The sequence below is a fragment of the Labeo rohita genome, chromosome 25, assembly GCF_022985175.1.
Source record: "Labeo rohita strain BAU-BD-2019 chromosome 25, IGBB_LRoh.1.0, whole genome shotgun sequence".
NCBI classification, from domain to species: Eukaryota; Metazoa; Chordata; class Actinopteri; order Cypriniformes; family Cyprinidae; genus Labeo; species Labeo rohita.
Genome location: NC_066893.1, coordinates 28,120,547 through 28,137,394, shown reverse-complemented (window position 1 = coordinate 28,137,394; position 16,848 = coordinate 28,120,547). Strand labels below are relative to the sequence as shown.

Sequence of the window (16,848 nt, the reverse complement as noted above, 5' to 3'; positions counted from 1 at the left end):
CACAACAAACTGCATAGCAACAAACTAAAAAACACCTAGCAACCATAGAGCAATGCCATAGCAACCACCTACAACATCCCAGAAACATCATAGTAAAAGACTAAAAACACCCAGAATACTTAGCAACTATAGCAATGCCCTAGCAACCACCCACAACAAACTGCATAGCAACAGGCTAAAAAACACATAGCAACCAAATAGCAATACCCTAGCAACCACCCATAACAAACTACATAGCAACAGACCAAAAAAAACACTTAGCAACAACAGAGCAATGCCCTAGCAACCACCTGCAACATCCTGGAAACACCATAGTAATAGACTAAAAAACACTCAGAACACTTAGCAACCATATAGCAATGCCCTAGCAACCACCTGCAACAAGTTGCAAAGCAACAGACTAAAAAACACTTAACAACCATATTGCAATGCCCTAGCAACCACCTACAACATCCTTGAAACACCATAGCTACAGACTAAAAACACTCAGAACACTTAGCAACCATATAGCAATGCCCTAGCAACCACCTACAACATCCCAGAAACACCATAGAAACAGACTAAAAACACTCAGAACACTTAGCAACCATACAGCAATGCCCTAGCAACCACCTACAACATCCTAGAAACACCAAAGCAACAGACTAAAAACACTCAGAACACTTAGCAACCATATAGCAATGCCCTAGCAACCACCTACAACATCCTAGAAACACCATAGCAACAGACTAAAAAACACTCAGAACACTTAGCAACCATATACCAATGCCCTAGCAACAACCCACAACAAACTGCATAGTAACAGACTTAAAAAAACACTCAAAACACCTAACAACCATATAGCAATTTCCTAGCAACCACCTACAACAAACTGCTTAGCAACAAACTAAAAAAGTTCTTAGCAACCATATAACAATGCCCTAGCAACCACCCACAACAAACTGCTTAGCAACAGACTAAAAAAAACACTTAGCAGCCATATAGTATTGCCCTAACAACCACGCACAACAATCTGCATAGCAACAGACTCAAAACACTTAGAAACCATAGAGCAATGCCCTAGCAACCACCTACAACATCCTAGAAACACCATAGTAACAGACTAAAAACACTCAGAACACTTAGCAACCATATAGCAATTCCTTAGCAGCCACACATAAAAAACTGCATAGCGACAGGCTAAAAAACACTCAGAAAACTTAACAACCATTTAGCAACCAAACATCAGTGAATCAGGACATTTCAGTGTGAAACTGATCAAACTTTGACCCAAAGTTCTGGCTTTTACACATTAGCTTCTCTTGTCTTAAACTTACAGTTCTATTAAATATTTGTATTATTAAAAAGCTTTAGAGCTGCTGAGGTTCTTCTGAAATATCAATCCAAAGAGAAACTGAGCTCTGTGTTTTGTAAGAACACTCAAGGCATCTTTTCTCTGGATCCACCTTAGGAAAATAAACACAGTGTTTGTGTTAGAGCTGCAATTCACAGAAAGGTGGAGGAGATTCACTTCGTCGAATGGATCACGGCCAACAGACAGGCAGCGCAAACAGCCGATCCCACATAAGAAACCATTTTATCATCATTTATTAACCCTCATGTCGTTTCAAACCCGTTTGACTGACTGTTTTTCTTCCGTAAAAAAAACAAAAGGACAACTCAGAGCTTCTGATTTCCATTTAAAGTGGATGTTAATTTATACTGCTAAGCTTCATAAAAAGCACAGCACTGACAGATGGAAATGATCAAAGAATAATGACTTACTGTAAATTTGAGTCTGTTACACGTGAGTTTAAATGGGAGAGCAAATGACGACAGAACTATCACCTTTTTTTAACTGCCCCTTTAAGAATGTTCTATTCTGGAATCCACATTCTAAAATGTTCTATTCTGGAATCCACATGTGTCCGGCTTCCTGACGGGGTCGATCCAGGATTTGCCAAGTGCATTCTAACTGAGAGGACAGATGGTGACAAGGTGACCGTGTCTTTTGATTGTGAGAGCTTTGAGCTTCATGTCGAGTTGGGAGTCATGGAGGCCTTTGGGGAACATCCTGAAAGTATGAGCACTCTGGAGATCACGACTGTCAGGAGCGGTATATATTCAGCCATGCAGAAAGGCCTTTTCCCTTCTGAGGACATAGCGATGAAAAAAAAAATGAGGTGGAGGAAAAATTATACTTCAATGCTTTTGCATTCTTTCGTTACCTGGAGAAACTTTTCTTGAAAAACTGCGCTTCTTGTAAAATGAATTGCATTCCCCTGAAAAATGTGCCGTTCTTTTGCAAAATTATTAAGTTCCTCAGAGAATCTTTGCATTCTTTTGCTAAACAGTTGCGTTTTTCTGAGAAGCTTTGTTTGTCTGCAAAACGTTTGCGTTCTCTTGCAAAATGATTGAGTTCACTTGCAAAACTAGTTGGATTCCCCTAAAAAACCATTTGCGTTTTTTTGTAAAACTACTGTTTTTCTAGAGAAATTTTGTGTTCTCATGCAAAACATTTGCGTTTTCTCACAAAAGTACTGCGTTCCTCCAAGAAACTCTGCGTTCGCTCGCAAACCATTTGCTTTGTTTTGTAAGACTACTGTTTCCCGAGAAACTTTGTGTTCTTTGGCAAAACATTCTTTGGCGTTCTCCTGAAAAACTTTGTTTGTTTGCAAAACATTTGCGTTCACTTGCAAAACTTTGCATTTTCTTACAAAAATAATGAATTTCTCGAAGAAAATTGGCATCTGTTCCCAAAACAATTGTCCTCTTGCAAAAGTACTGTGTTCTCCGAAGAAACTTTGTTCGCTCTCAAAACTCGCTTTTATTTGCATTCTCCTGCAAAAGTGTCACATTCCCCTGAGAAACCGTTCTTTCGCAAAAGTATTGCGTTCCCCCAAGAAACGTTGCATTTATTTGAAAAATAATTGCGTTCTACTGAGAAACTTTGTTTGCTTGCAAAACATTTACGTTTTCTTACAAACTGATTGCGTTCACTTGCAAAACGATTTGCATTTTCTTGTAAAACTACTGTCTTCCCACAAGAAACTTTGCATTCTCTTGCAAAACAATTGCATTCTACTGTGAAATTTTGTTTGCTTGCAAAACATTTGCGTTTTCTTACAAACTGATTGCTTCACTTCCAAAACATTTGCGTTCCTCCAAGAAACTTTGCATTCGCTTGCAAAACATTTGTGCTTTCTCACGAAAGTACTCCGTTTCTCCGAGAAACTTTGTTTGCTCTCGCTCTCATTTGTGTTCTCTCAAAAAACTATTGCGTTCCCCCGAGAATCTTTGCATACCCTTGCTAAACATTTGCGTTCTACTGAGAATCTTTGTTTGCTCACAAAACATTTGTGTTTTCTCACAAAATGATTGAGTTCACTTGCAAAACTATTTGAATTCCCCCAAGAAACTTTGCGTTCGCTCGCAAACCATTCACATTTTTTTGTAAAACTACTGCGTTCCTTCAAGAAACTTTGTGTTCGCTCTTAAAAACTCGCTCTCATTTACACTCTCTTGCAAAAGTATTGCAAAAGTACTGAATTGCCCCAAGAAAACAGATATCTGCTTGCAAAAGATGTGTGTCCCTTGGAAAAGTATTGCGTTTTCCCAAGTAAACTTTGTGTTCTTTGCCAAAACATTGCGTTCTCCTGAAAAACTTTGTTTGCTTGCAAAACATTTGCGTTCGCTTGCAAAACAATTTGCGTTTCCCCAAGAAACTTAACATTTTCTTACTAAACATTTATATGTTCAAACTACTGTGTTCCCCAGAGAATCTTTGCATTCTCCTGCAAACCAAAAGTACTGCGTTCCTCCAAGAAACTTTGTGTTCACTCTCAAAACTTGCTCTCATTTGCGTTCTTGCACAAAATATTGCGCTTGCCTGATAATCTTTGCAATCGCTCATAAGACATTTGCATTCTCTTACAAAAATAATGAATTTCTCCAAGAAAATTGGCATCTGTTCCCAAAACAATTGTCCTCTTGCAAAAGTACTGTGTTCTCTGAAGAAACTTTGTTCACTATCAAAACTCGCTTTTATTTGCGTTCTCCTGCGTCACATTCCCCCGAGAAACCGTTCTTTCGCAAAAGTATTGCGTTCCCCAGAGAAACTTTGCATTCTCTTGCAAAACATTTGCTGAGAAACTTTGTTTGCTCGCAAAATGTGCGCAAAACATTGTTTCTCACAAAATGATAGTGTTCACTTGCAAAACGATTTGCATTCCCCCAAGAAACTTTGCATTCACTTGCAAACCATTTGCGTTTTCTCAAAAAATTACTGTTCCTACAAGAAACTTTGCGTTCGCTCGCAAAACATTTGTGCCTTCTCACAGAAGTACTGCGTTTCTCTCAAAACGCACTCGTTTGCGTTCTCTTGGAAACGTATCGCATTCTCTTGCAAAACAGTTGTGTGTTCTACTGAGACACTTTGTTTGTTCGCAAAACATTTGCCTTTTCTCACAAAATGATTGTGTTCACTTGCAAACAATTTGCGTTCACTTTCAAAATGATTTGCATTTTCTCGTAAAACTACTGTGTTCCCACAAGAAACTTTGTTTGCTTGCAAAACATTTGCGTTATCTCGCAGAATGATTGCTTCACTTCCAAAACATTTGCGTTCCCCCAAGAAACTTTGCGTTCACTCAAAACTTTCAAAAGTTCTCATTTGTGTTCTCTTACAAAAGTAATGCATTCCCCTGAGAAACCGTTCTTTCACAAAAGTATTGCGTTCCCCCAAGAAACTTTGCATTTGTTCGCAAAACATTTGTGCTTTCTCACAAAAATACTGCGTTTCTCAGAGAAACTTTGTGTTCGCTCTCAAAACTTGCAAAAGTATCACATTTCCCCGAGAAACCATTCTTTTGCAAAAATATTGCATTCCCCCGAGAAACTTTGCATTCACTTGAAAAACAATTGCGTTCTACTGAGAAACTTTATTTGCATGCAAAACATTTGCATTTTCTCACAAAATAATTGTTCACTTGCAAAATGATTTGCATTTGCCCAGGAAACTTTGCATTCACTTGCAAACCATTTGTTTTCTCATAAAACTACTGTGTTTCCACAAGAAACTTTGCATTCACTCGCAAAACATTTGCATGTCCCCAAGAAACTTTGTTTGCTTGCAAAACATGTTTTTTTGCAAAATGATTGCTTCACTTCCAAAAGATTTGCATTCCCCCCAAGAAACTTTGCGTTCGCTCGTAAAACATTTGTGCTTTCTCACAAAAGTACCAAGAAACTTGTTTGCTCTCAAAATTTGCTCTCATTTGCGTTTTCTTGCAAAAGTATCGCATTCCCCCAAGAAACCGTTCTCTCGCGGAACTATTGCATTCCCCCAAAAATCTTTGCATTCTCTTGCTAAACAAATGGGTTCTACTGAGAAACTCTGTCAGCAAAACATTTGCGTTATCTTGCAAAATGACTGAATTCACTTGCAAAACTGTTTGGATTTCCCCAAGAAACTTCCTCGCAAACCAACTACTGTGTTTCCCGAGAAACGTTATGTTCTCACGCAAAACTTTTTTTGCGTTTTCTCACAAAAGCACTGCGTTCCTCCAAGAAACTTTGCTCTCAAAATTCGCTCTCATTTGCGTTCTCTTGCAAAAGTATCACATTCTCCCGAGAAACCGTTCTCTCAAAAAACGATTGCATTCTCCCAAGAATCTTTGCATTCTCTTGCAAAACAAATGCGTTCTACTGAGAAACTTTGTTTGCTCGCAAAACAATTGCGTTTTCTCACAAAATTATTGTGTTCACTTGCAAAACGTTTGCGTTTCCCCAAGAAACTTTGCGTTCACTCACAAAACATTTGCATTTTCTTGTAAAATGATTGGGTTCCCCTTAGAAACTGTGTTTGCTTGCAAAACATTTATTTTCTTACAAAATGATTGCTTTCACTTGTAAAACCATTTGCATTTCCGCAAGAAACTTTGCATTGACTCGCAAACCATTTGCGTTTTCTCAAAAAACATTTGTGTTCCTCCAAGAAACTTTGTGTTCTCTCTCAAGTGTTGCATTCCGCTGTGAAACTTCCCTCACAAAACACTCACGTTTTCCTGCACAATTTTGTTCACTTGCAAAACATTTGCGTTCCCCCAAAAAACATTTGTGATTTCTCACAAAAAGTACTGCGTTCCCCTGATCAACTCAGCATTCTCTTGCAAAACATTTTCGTACCCCTAATAAACTTTCTTTACTTGCAAAACATTTGCGTTTCCTCAAAAAACAATTGCATTTCCCCAAGAAACTTTCTTTGCAAGAAACATTTGAGTTTTCTCACAAAACGACTGCATTCACTTGCAAAACTTTGCTTTCTCTTGAAAAGTTGCCTTTTTCTCACAAAAGTACTGCATTTCTCTAAGAAACTTTGTGTTCGCTCACAAAACTCACTCTCATTTACGCTCTCTTGCAAAAGTATTGGGTTCCCCCACTTTGTGTTTTGCTGCAGTTCGGTAAGCAAACGCAAAGTTTATTGGGAAACGCAAAGGTTTTGTGAGAGAATGCAAAAGCACAGAAATATAACTTTTCATAACTTTTCACCCCTTTCGGGGCTCTGTAGAAAATAGACCAAAATATTGATGATTTATCTTAAACTTATTGCAGCATCCAAATGTTTGTATAATCAAATACTGTCTAGAATAAGTATGTCTCATTTTAAAGTATTAAAAGTAGCATGTGCAACCTGTATATTGTGTGTTAGGCTGGTTAAGATGGTTTAATGAAGTCAGTGGCTTGTTTTAAAACATCTCGAGTGAGAAATGCTGTTTTCTCATAGACCACAAATTCACTGCCGTGTTATTTTTCGCCCCTGATGTCCTTTGAGTCACTCGGCTCAGACCGCAAAACACCCATAAAAGTCGGTTTTACTGGAGCGCTCTTGGCTGCCGTGTTTAACAGATCCTCCGTATGTGAATAACAGCCACAAATGAAGCAGTTTTCAGAGTCTTATGTCACCGTTTTAAACAAATCCCAGGCTGCAGAGCAGATTTTAATCTGACAGGCCTCTATGTTAACATCAATCTGTCCTTATTTACGCACCCTCATGTGGATCCAAACCCGTATGACTTTCTTTTGTGGAACACAGAGGCAGAATTATTGAGCAATTTTGGTGCAAAGGAGAAACTCCCTTCAGAATGAGCATGTAGGGTCAAATCTCGCTCACCGTGACCCTGAGATGGAACATTCCAGGAATTGCTCACCTCAAATGTCAGTGTTAGGCCTCGAGGAACCAGGTGTGTCACTGGTGTAACCACAGGTCAAGAAGGTGCACAAGATTCCCACTTAAAATGATCAACCTCAAGGTAAACCATAACAGTGAGATCTGACAACTAGTTTATTATTAGTGCTGGATCTGAGGGTTCAAAAATTTGTTTAAATTGTAGTAATATATTTTCAGAAAAGAATCTGTTTTACTTCATTCTTAGGTGAAACTCTCAAACCAACCCACATACGACCTTTGACATTAAACAAAATGGACGATACAGAACCTGCAGTTTCTCCTGCACAAAGTCTGTCATTTACAGAGGAATATATTTGATATAACTTGACATGAACAGCACAAAAATTAAGTCTGAAGAAAGAACAGACCATACTAAAGTGAAAATGATCATTTAAGAGTGATGTGTTTTTGTTTTTTTAAAAAAAACACCAACATCTACACCCTTAACATGTAAAACTATAAATTCAAAGCTTTATCAATGTATTTATTCTCATTGTTTTATTATCACTCACTTTTTTGTTAACCTGTTTATATTACGTATTTGCTTTATATAATGTTGTGGTCATGTAACTGCAAATAAAACGGACAAAAACAAAACTCGAGCCACGAATCTTTGAAACTTAATGTTTTGTCGCCCCCATGCGTTTGAATACAGATACACTTTAGTAAAAGAGAGCGGATTCAAAAACAAAATGAATAATAAATACAATTACAAAAGTAAAAACATCAATCTTAACAGAAACAGAAGACTTTTGAACAATAATTACAGTTATAAAACTTTGTTTAGAGTAAGAAATGTACAGTAAAGCCCAGCTCACACCAAGAACGATAGTGATTACTACCATTATTCGATTATTCTTATCGAGCTTTTAGATATTTAGATATATTTTGATTAGCTGTCAACCTATCGTTCATCAGCTGTGGATGTAATCGCTTTTAAAAGTGAACACAACAATATCTTTCCTTTTTATCGATATGTTTATGGTGTGAATTCGTCTGTTCTAAAACTACTTGTCTGAGTTAATATTCCAGTGTCATTATTCTTACCTTATTTTCGTAATTTTTTGCGAAATATAAAAAGTTTCTTACCTCAGAAAACGAACTTTCCTGTCCTGTCAGACATAAATTGCGCGCGCTCGTCAAATTCGCGCTCAAATGTAGAGGCGCGCGCTGTATCTCTCTTCACATATAGAGCTCATTTAACTTAGCGAAAAGAGGTTTAATCATTTTTTCACCACATTTTGTCACCAGAACATTTAATTCGATGGTAATGATATTACGGAGCTGGCGTCTGACGTTGGTTATTTTGCCAATGCTAATAGAGTTAATAAACACTAACTTCTTTCAACAAAAATCCACTAAAACAAAGAAAAGCTTAGTAAAATCATGTTAGTTTTTGGTTCTCAGAACGTTATTTTTTATGGTTTGTTTTTCGTTAGCCAGGAAAGTTTTCTTAACATTCCTAAAACGTTAGTTATTGGTTTGTAGAACATTCACAGAATGTTAGTTTTTGGTTTGCAGACATTATTCTAACGTTTAAAGAAAGTTAGTTTTTGGTTCCCAGAAAGTTCATTTTTGGTTTGTAGAACGTTATTCTAATGTTCCCAGAACATTCCTAGAACATTCGTTTTTGGTTTGTAGAACGTTATTCTAACATTATTCTAGCGTTCCCAATATGTTAGTTTTTGGTTTCCAGAAAGTTATTCTAATGTTCCCAGAACGCTACTTTTTATGGTTTGTTTTTGGGTCGCCAGGAAAGTTTTCTCAACGCTCCCAGAATGTTAGTTTTTGGTTTGTAGAATGCTATTCTAATATTATTCTAATGTTCCCAGAACGTTAGTTTTTAATGGTTTGTTATTGGTTAGCTAGGAAAGTTTTCTTAACATTCCCAGAATGTTCGTTTTTGGTTCCCAGAAGTTTGTTTTTGGTTTGTTGAATGTTTTTTTTGTTAACATTATTCTAATGTTCCCAGAACATTTTTTAATGGTTTGTTTCCAGGGAAGTTTTCTTAACGTTCCAAGAATGTTCGTTTTGGGTTCTCAGAACAATATTTTTTATGGTTTGTTTTTTGTTAGCCAGGAAAGTTTTCTTAACGTTCCTAGAACGTTAGTTATTGGTTTGTAAAACATTCTCTTCTAACGTTTAAAGAAAGTTCATTTTTGGTTTGTAGAACGTTATTCTAATGTTCCCAGAACATTAGTTTTTATGGTTTGTTTTTGGTTAGGCCAGGAAAGTTTTCTTAACGTTTCAGGAACGTTCATTTTTGGTTTGTAGAACGTTATTCTAACATTATTCTAGCGTTCCCAATATGTTAGTTTTTGGTTTCCAGAAAGTTATTCTAATGTTCCCAGAATGTTTTTATGGTTTGTTTTTGGTTAGCCAGGAAAGTTTTCTTAACGTTCCCAGAATGTTAGCTTTTGGTTTGTAGAATGTTATTCTAAAGTTCCCAGAAAGTTAGTTTTTGGTTTGTAGAACGTTATTCTAACATTATTCTAATGTTCCCAGAATGTTTGTTTTTATGGTTTGTTTTTGGTTAGCCAGGAAAGTTTTAACATTCCCAGAATGCTAGTTTTTGGTTTGTAGAATGTTATTCTAAAGTTCCCAAAAAGTTAGTTTTTGGTTTGTAGAACGTTATTCTAACATTATTCTAATGTTCCCAGAATGTTTGTTTTTATGGTTTGTTTTTGGTTAGCCAGAAAAGTTTTCTTAATGTTCATTTTTGGTTTGTAGAATGTAATTCTAATGTTCCAGAATGTTAAGTTCTTGGTTCCCAAAAAACCCCAAAAACAAACGGGAACCAAAAACTTACATTAGTGGAACGTTCTGTGTTTGCAGGGTGGTAACAGTAATGGTCTAATAGCCGTTTAGCATTGTTTTAGCATCTAATATAGTCTTCACAGAATCTTTACGTAACTTGCTAATACTTAACACAGTGATTTAATTTTTGAAAGTTAGTTTTAATGCAGTCATCAAATAAAATTATTGTAACCTAATTTTGCTAAACTCATGAGAATAGCATATGTTCCTACCGAGATTAGCATTGTTGTGAGACCTAAATAAATAAATAAACTTAACTATAACTAACTAATGGAAAACAACACCTGTATGTTTTTTAGACATAAAGAGAGACAGAATCTGGTGAAAGTTTTTATTAGTTTGAACTTTCTACCTCTCGTCTTTTCATGTCAGAAAGTTACAAAACATCTACAGTTACTACAGCGTGGCCAAAATCATGAGCATGACAATAACTTTGACATTCAATATGTACAAAACATCACGACTACATACCGAATCTCTCATTTACAGCAAACCTAAACGATCAAAGTATTAAATATCAATTTCCTACATCATGTTCTGCATGCCTGAAATGCAAGCGTAGATTTCAAGTACGTAACGACCTACAGACGCCTCCTACAATGCACTTTAATACATCACAAATAAAAGAGATTTGACGATTACAGGCATACATTATACGACAGGCTCCAATAACACACGTCCTTCAGCGCTCTAACGACGACAACCAAACGCTCTCAGAGTAACTTGACTTTGACCTTCACTGCAGTTATTTGTGATCGATTATGACCTTGAAATGCTGTAAGTGAAATGTGTGAGAATCTCAAACAGTCGCTGCCTTTCTTACTTATTTACAAGGAAACTTAGAACATGTTTTGCACTGTTCAAAAATAATTTCTTAATCAGTATTTTGTCTTGTTTGCCAATAAAAACAGTAATATTGTGAAAAATTATTGCAATTTAAAATAGACGTTTTCTATGTGAATATATTTTAAAATATAATTTATTCCTGTGATGCAAAGCTGAATTTTCAGCATCATTATTCCAGTCTTCAGTGTCACATGATCCTCCAGAAATAATTTAAAATAAGAATTTTAAAAAATATTAAACAAAATATAATTATTTATTATATATAATTTCTACTCATTTGGAAATTAAATATTATATATATTATAATTAAAAAATATTTTTATATATTTTACTAAATCACCAAATAAGTATAAATATATAATTTATACTTGTTTTGTGATTTTAATAGTTTACCAGTAAACAAGACAAAAGTACTCAAGATGATTTTTTAGCAGTGCATGAAACACTGGTAAACATGCACATTTCAGGTTGGTTAAGAGAAAAACAACAGACAAACATAGAAAGAGTTAAAAAAGTGAAACTATCCAGCCGTCTCTTAACGTTTGAGTACAGTAACAGCAGAACGGTCTTCGTAACAGTCGTCAGCGTGATCCTGAATCCTGGATATTTCCTAGATGCGGAGCTGGCTAATATTCCTCATGTCAGGAATCTTCCAGTTGATCGTCCGGGTCTCGCGGCGAGGCTGAACGTCGTCGTCACCCTCTGCTGGTCGGTTAGCTAACTACTTGACTAGTGTTGTACCTGTAACTGAGCTGGTTTAATCGTCTACAGACGCTGCTCTCCTGATGGCAAAGCCGGTTTCAGTGTTGGCACGGGCTTTAACCAGGGTTACCTGCAGGAAGAGTGTTTATAATGATCACAGGGACAAAAACAGACTCGACTGATGAAAGAGTGTGTGTTTGTACCTCTCTCTCATGCTCATCGACGGTTGTGTGTTGAGGAAGGACAGCTGCTGTTCCAGACTGCAGACCCGAAACGCCAGATAACACGATGAAATGATGAGCAAAATAATGCTAAAAACGCAAACACACACAAGCGGTTAACATGCATGCTAATCACATTCAATTCAAAAAAAAAAAAAAAATCTAAATAAGTCAAACAGCTTTGGTTGGGAAATTAACAATTACACATAAATATTTATAGTTATTAGAAATTATTTTTAAAATTTATTTTGATGCTTTCATTATGTTTTTGTATTAATTTTTCACATTAATATTTATAATAATTATACAATTATTTATTTGACAATTCTTCACTTTTTAATTATGTTCTTGTTCATGATTTTCCTTTAAAAAAAAAAAATACAAAAATGCCCTGGTCGAGAAAGTAAACAAATCTGCAAGTTCACATTTTTAGTATTAATATTATACATATAATTATACATAATTATTGTTATTTATAATATTCCAGATTGAATTATTTGGCTTTTTTATTATGTTCTTATTAACGATATTCCAAATAAAAATTAAGACAAATAAATGTATGAATAAATAAATGCATTCATACATACTCTGGTTGAGAAAGAATTAAATAAATGAATTACTTATTAATATTTATCATTTTTATAAATATTTTTTATTTTGATGTTGTTATTATGTTCTTGTACTAATTATTAATTACTATTATACATTAATATTTATAATAATTATACAATTATTATTATTATTATTATTATTTAATAATTTATTATTTTTATATATTTATATATTATTTATTAATTTATAATTCTAGATCAAATTATTTGACATTTGTATTTTCTTATTAGCGACATTCCAAACAAAAATTAAGACAAAAAACAAATCTGCTAGTTCACATTGCTATTATTATTATTATAATAAATATATTTATATTACCTTATCACTAAGAGTTTGTGACTAGCAAGTAGCTTGTGACTCTATTTATTTAAACTTTAAAAAATTCCTTTCTCACACTTTCACTAATGTTTGCTCTTTCCCACATTTGCAAGATGATTTAGAGTAATTCGACTGAACAACCAGCAGAGGGCGACATCACACTACAAAAATACATGCGTTTCTGAGTGATTTTGAGGTCAAGTCTTTCTCTCAAACTACTTGATCATTTTAGTGTATGAATAATTACTCAGTATTTATCAGATATGTAAAACTGTAAGCGTTTGAACGGCAGCAGCAGGAAACTAGATAAAGTTCTTGAGAAAGCCCTACCAGAAAGTTTGAAAATTTTTTAAAAGTTTAAAAAGTTTAAAGTTTGAATGTTTTGAAGGCAATACAGTCACAGATAGAGAGATAGTCTCAGATAGTTACTAGCATGTTTTTAATATGATTAGTAAGCTGCTAGCATAATTAGCAAGTTGCTAACATGTTTTTAGCATGATTAACAAGTTGTTAGCATGCTGCTAGTGTCTCTATCATGATTATAAAGTTAGCATGTTGCTAACATGTTTCCAGAATGATTCTAGTATGATTAGCAAGTTACTAGCATGTTCTAGCACGATTAGCAGGTGCTAGCATGTTACTAGCATGATTAGCAAGTTACTAGCATGATTCTAGCATGATTAGCATATTAACAGCATGTTGCTAGCATGATTAACAAGTTATTAACATGTTCCTAGCATGATTCTAACATGATTAACATGTTAACAGAATGTTGCTTGCGTGATTAACAAGTTATTAACATGTTGCTAACATGTTTCTAGCATGATTAGCAGCATGTTGCTAGCATTATTAACTAGTTACTAGCATGAATCTACCATGATTAGCATGTTAATAGCATGTTTCTAGCATGATTAGCAAGTTACTAGCATGATTCTAGCATGATTAGCATATAAATAGCATGCTGCTAGCATGATTAGCAAGTTATTAACATGTTGCTAACATGTTTCTAGCATGATTAGCATGTTACTAGCATGATTCTAGCACAATTAGCAAATTACTAGCATGATTCTAGCATGATTAGCATGTTAATAGCAAGTTACTAGCATGATTCTAGTTGCTAGTCTTGTCTAGATCGATAAATAGATTAGAAATATTAGAATAGAAGTTTGAATAGAAATTGTACATAGAAGGGAAGTGTTGATTGAGTCTCAAGGGATTCTGGGAGTTTAGATTTGAATTTTGTCAGTTGGAGTTTGAATAGTGTTGCTCATTTGAACATTCCGTCAATGTAAGTCTATGGGATTTTTGGTGGTTTTTAATCTTTAATATAACAAAAACTATAAGGCGGATCAGTAAGAAAAGAGACAGCACACGACGTCACATCAGTCTGCAGATCTGGGCTGAGTTTGGTGGTTGTAGCTTGAAATCTCGTCTCTGGACTCACAGCAGTATGAAGAACTTGAGCAGATGATACTCCATGTGACCCAGTTCAGACACGGGTTCAGTCAGCAGGATCTTCTCGGCCTCCAGTCGTCTCTCTGAAGATCACAACACATCACGGCCTTGTCAGTTATTTGGGTTTGTTTTGTTGTTTCAAAAGCTTCACGCTGAGCCAAGAATTCCCTGTTTGTTTAAAACACGTCGTTGTGCGACGACAAACGTCTCGCTGCAGTTAAACGGACAGTGTTTAATTCTCTGTTAGCGGCGTCTCACAGTCAAATGTGAAGCGGAGCGTGTTCAGTTCAATGCGGCTAATAATCAAATAACGTGTGGCTATTTTCCTAACTCTGTCATGGCTGTTTGAACGGCGTCTCAGGATAAAAGCCTCCGGCCAGAAACATTATCCTGAAAATCAGTGTGTCAACAGCGCATCACCTTTAGCCCAGAAACCGTCCCATCACAGCCTGCGGAGCGTAACATGAGCCACAAATATTTGGACAAAGACGTGAAGAACAGGAATAATAGTTCATTAAAGATCTTAACCAATGAGAATAAACTGAAACGTGACTCAGTGACAAACTGACAGTTAATTATTTCAGATGTAAATCAGTGGTGTTTGGATTACAGCTGAAGAGGATCAAGTGCACTGTAAATTATGAATAATGAAAAAAAGAAATGAATCACTAATCATGTGGCTATACAGCTTCGAGAGAGAAATACATGAGCGGACAAACACATTTTAATTGTATTTTGATATGTTAATGCATGCAATTTATAATCATGAATTTGTAATCATAAAAGAAATTAATAACAAAATAACTTGACAAATAAAATAATTATTACTTGTATAAAATTATATATCATTACATTTATAATAATATAATTATTTTTTACATATAATTTATTAATTTGTCTAAGTTGCTGTCAATATATAATTATAATTACATATGATAAATACACACACACAGTATTATAATTAGTAATCAAAATATATTAACTTAAAAAAACTTGAACATAAATAAAATAATTACTACTTATATATAATTATATTAACATTACATTTATAATAATATAATTATTTATTACATACAAATATTTTATTTATATATAACAAATACAAATATATATATAAATGTATATAATTTATTAATTTGTCTAAGTTGCTATGTCAATACATAATTATTATTAAACACAAAATATATATATATATATATATATATATATATATATATATATATATATATTACATTTAAAATAATAATATTATTATTACATATTAATGCATTTGTTTATATATATATATATAGATAGATAGATAGATAGATAAGTATATATATATATACACAATACATACACTATGTATATATATATATATATATATATATATATATATATATATATATATATATATATATATATATATATATATATATGCTATTATAATTAATAAATTATTTAATATATTTTAGGTATTTTTAGCTATAATTTCAGACATATTTAAAAGTCATAATATAATAAAATGTATAATTATATATAAAATGCATTATTATATATTATATATAATTATATATTTATATATCAAAAATACAACTATATATACTTAAGTAGAAAATAGAAACCATTCCATAATTAATAAATTATTAAATATGATAAATTACATATTTTTTATTTATATATCATAAATACAAATATATACTGTATACACAAGTAAATCTATATAATAAAAAACTATATACTAGTAAAAACTATTCAATAATGTATGATTTAAGTATGATAGATTATATAGTGAATATACAAATAAATACTATATAAATTATGAAATAATTTATATATTCTGTATAACTGTATTAAATATAAAATATAAATAAATAAATAAATATATATATATATATATATATATATATATAAAATACTAATAAAATAAAATCTATATCATAAAAAAAATTCTAATAATTTACTATATATTCAAATAAATACAACTATATATACACATAAGTAGAACATAAATAACACTAAAAAACGAAGTAAAAACTATATATTTAAAAAAACTAAAACTATACACTAATAAAAAACTATTTGGTAATGTATACATTGATAAATATGATAAATTATATATATATATATATATATATATATATATATACACACATACATACATACACATACATACATACATACATACATACATACATACACACACACACACACACACACATATACATATATATATATATATATATATATATACATATAAAATATTAATAAAATAAAATCTATATAATAAATACTATATACTAATAAATACATTTACTATAAATTCAAATCAATACAACTATATATACACGTAAGTAAAACATATATAGCTAAAAAGTACAAGTAAAAACTACATAAAAAAAACAAAACTATACACTAATAAAAAAAAAAATTATTTAATAATGTATAAATGGTTAAATATGATAATTTATATATATTTATTTGGTAAATACACAAATATATATTTTCTGCTCACCAAGCCTGCATTTATTTGATCCGAAGTGCAGCAAAATATTTTAAATATATCTATATTTTTTTACTATTTAAAATAACTGTTTTCTCTTTGACTATATTAAAACATTTAATGTATTTCTGTGATCAAATCTGTATTTTTAGCATCATTACTCCAGTCATAACTTAAAATTGTACTGT

The 16,848-nt window shown here is 33.0% G+C and overlaps 1 protein-coding gene across 1 annotated transcript in view; it reads right to left on the bottom strand.

Moving 5' to 3' along the window:
- Positions 1 to 10,341: 10,341 nt before the first annotated feature.
- LOC127156865 (GRAM domain-containing protein 2A) overlaps positions 10,342 to 16,848 on the bottom strand; it is a 42,100-nt gene continuing 35,593 nt past the window's right edge. Inside the window, exons 10-12 of the mRNA XM_051099978.1 lie at positions 14,168 to 14,261; positions 11,776 to 11,883; positions 10,342 to 11,702 (exon numbers count right to left, since the gene is read on the bottom strand). Of these exons, the coding sequence (XP_050955935.1) occupies positions 11,699 to 11,702; positions 11,776 to 11,883; positions 14,168 to 14,261 (206 nt within the window). The 3' untranslated portion in view covers positions 10,342 to 11,698. The remainder of the gene's footprint in view (positions 11,703 to 11,775; positions 11,884 to 14,167; positions 14,262 to 16,848) is intronic.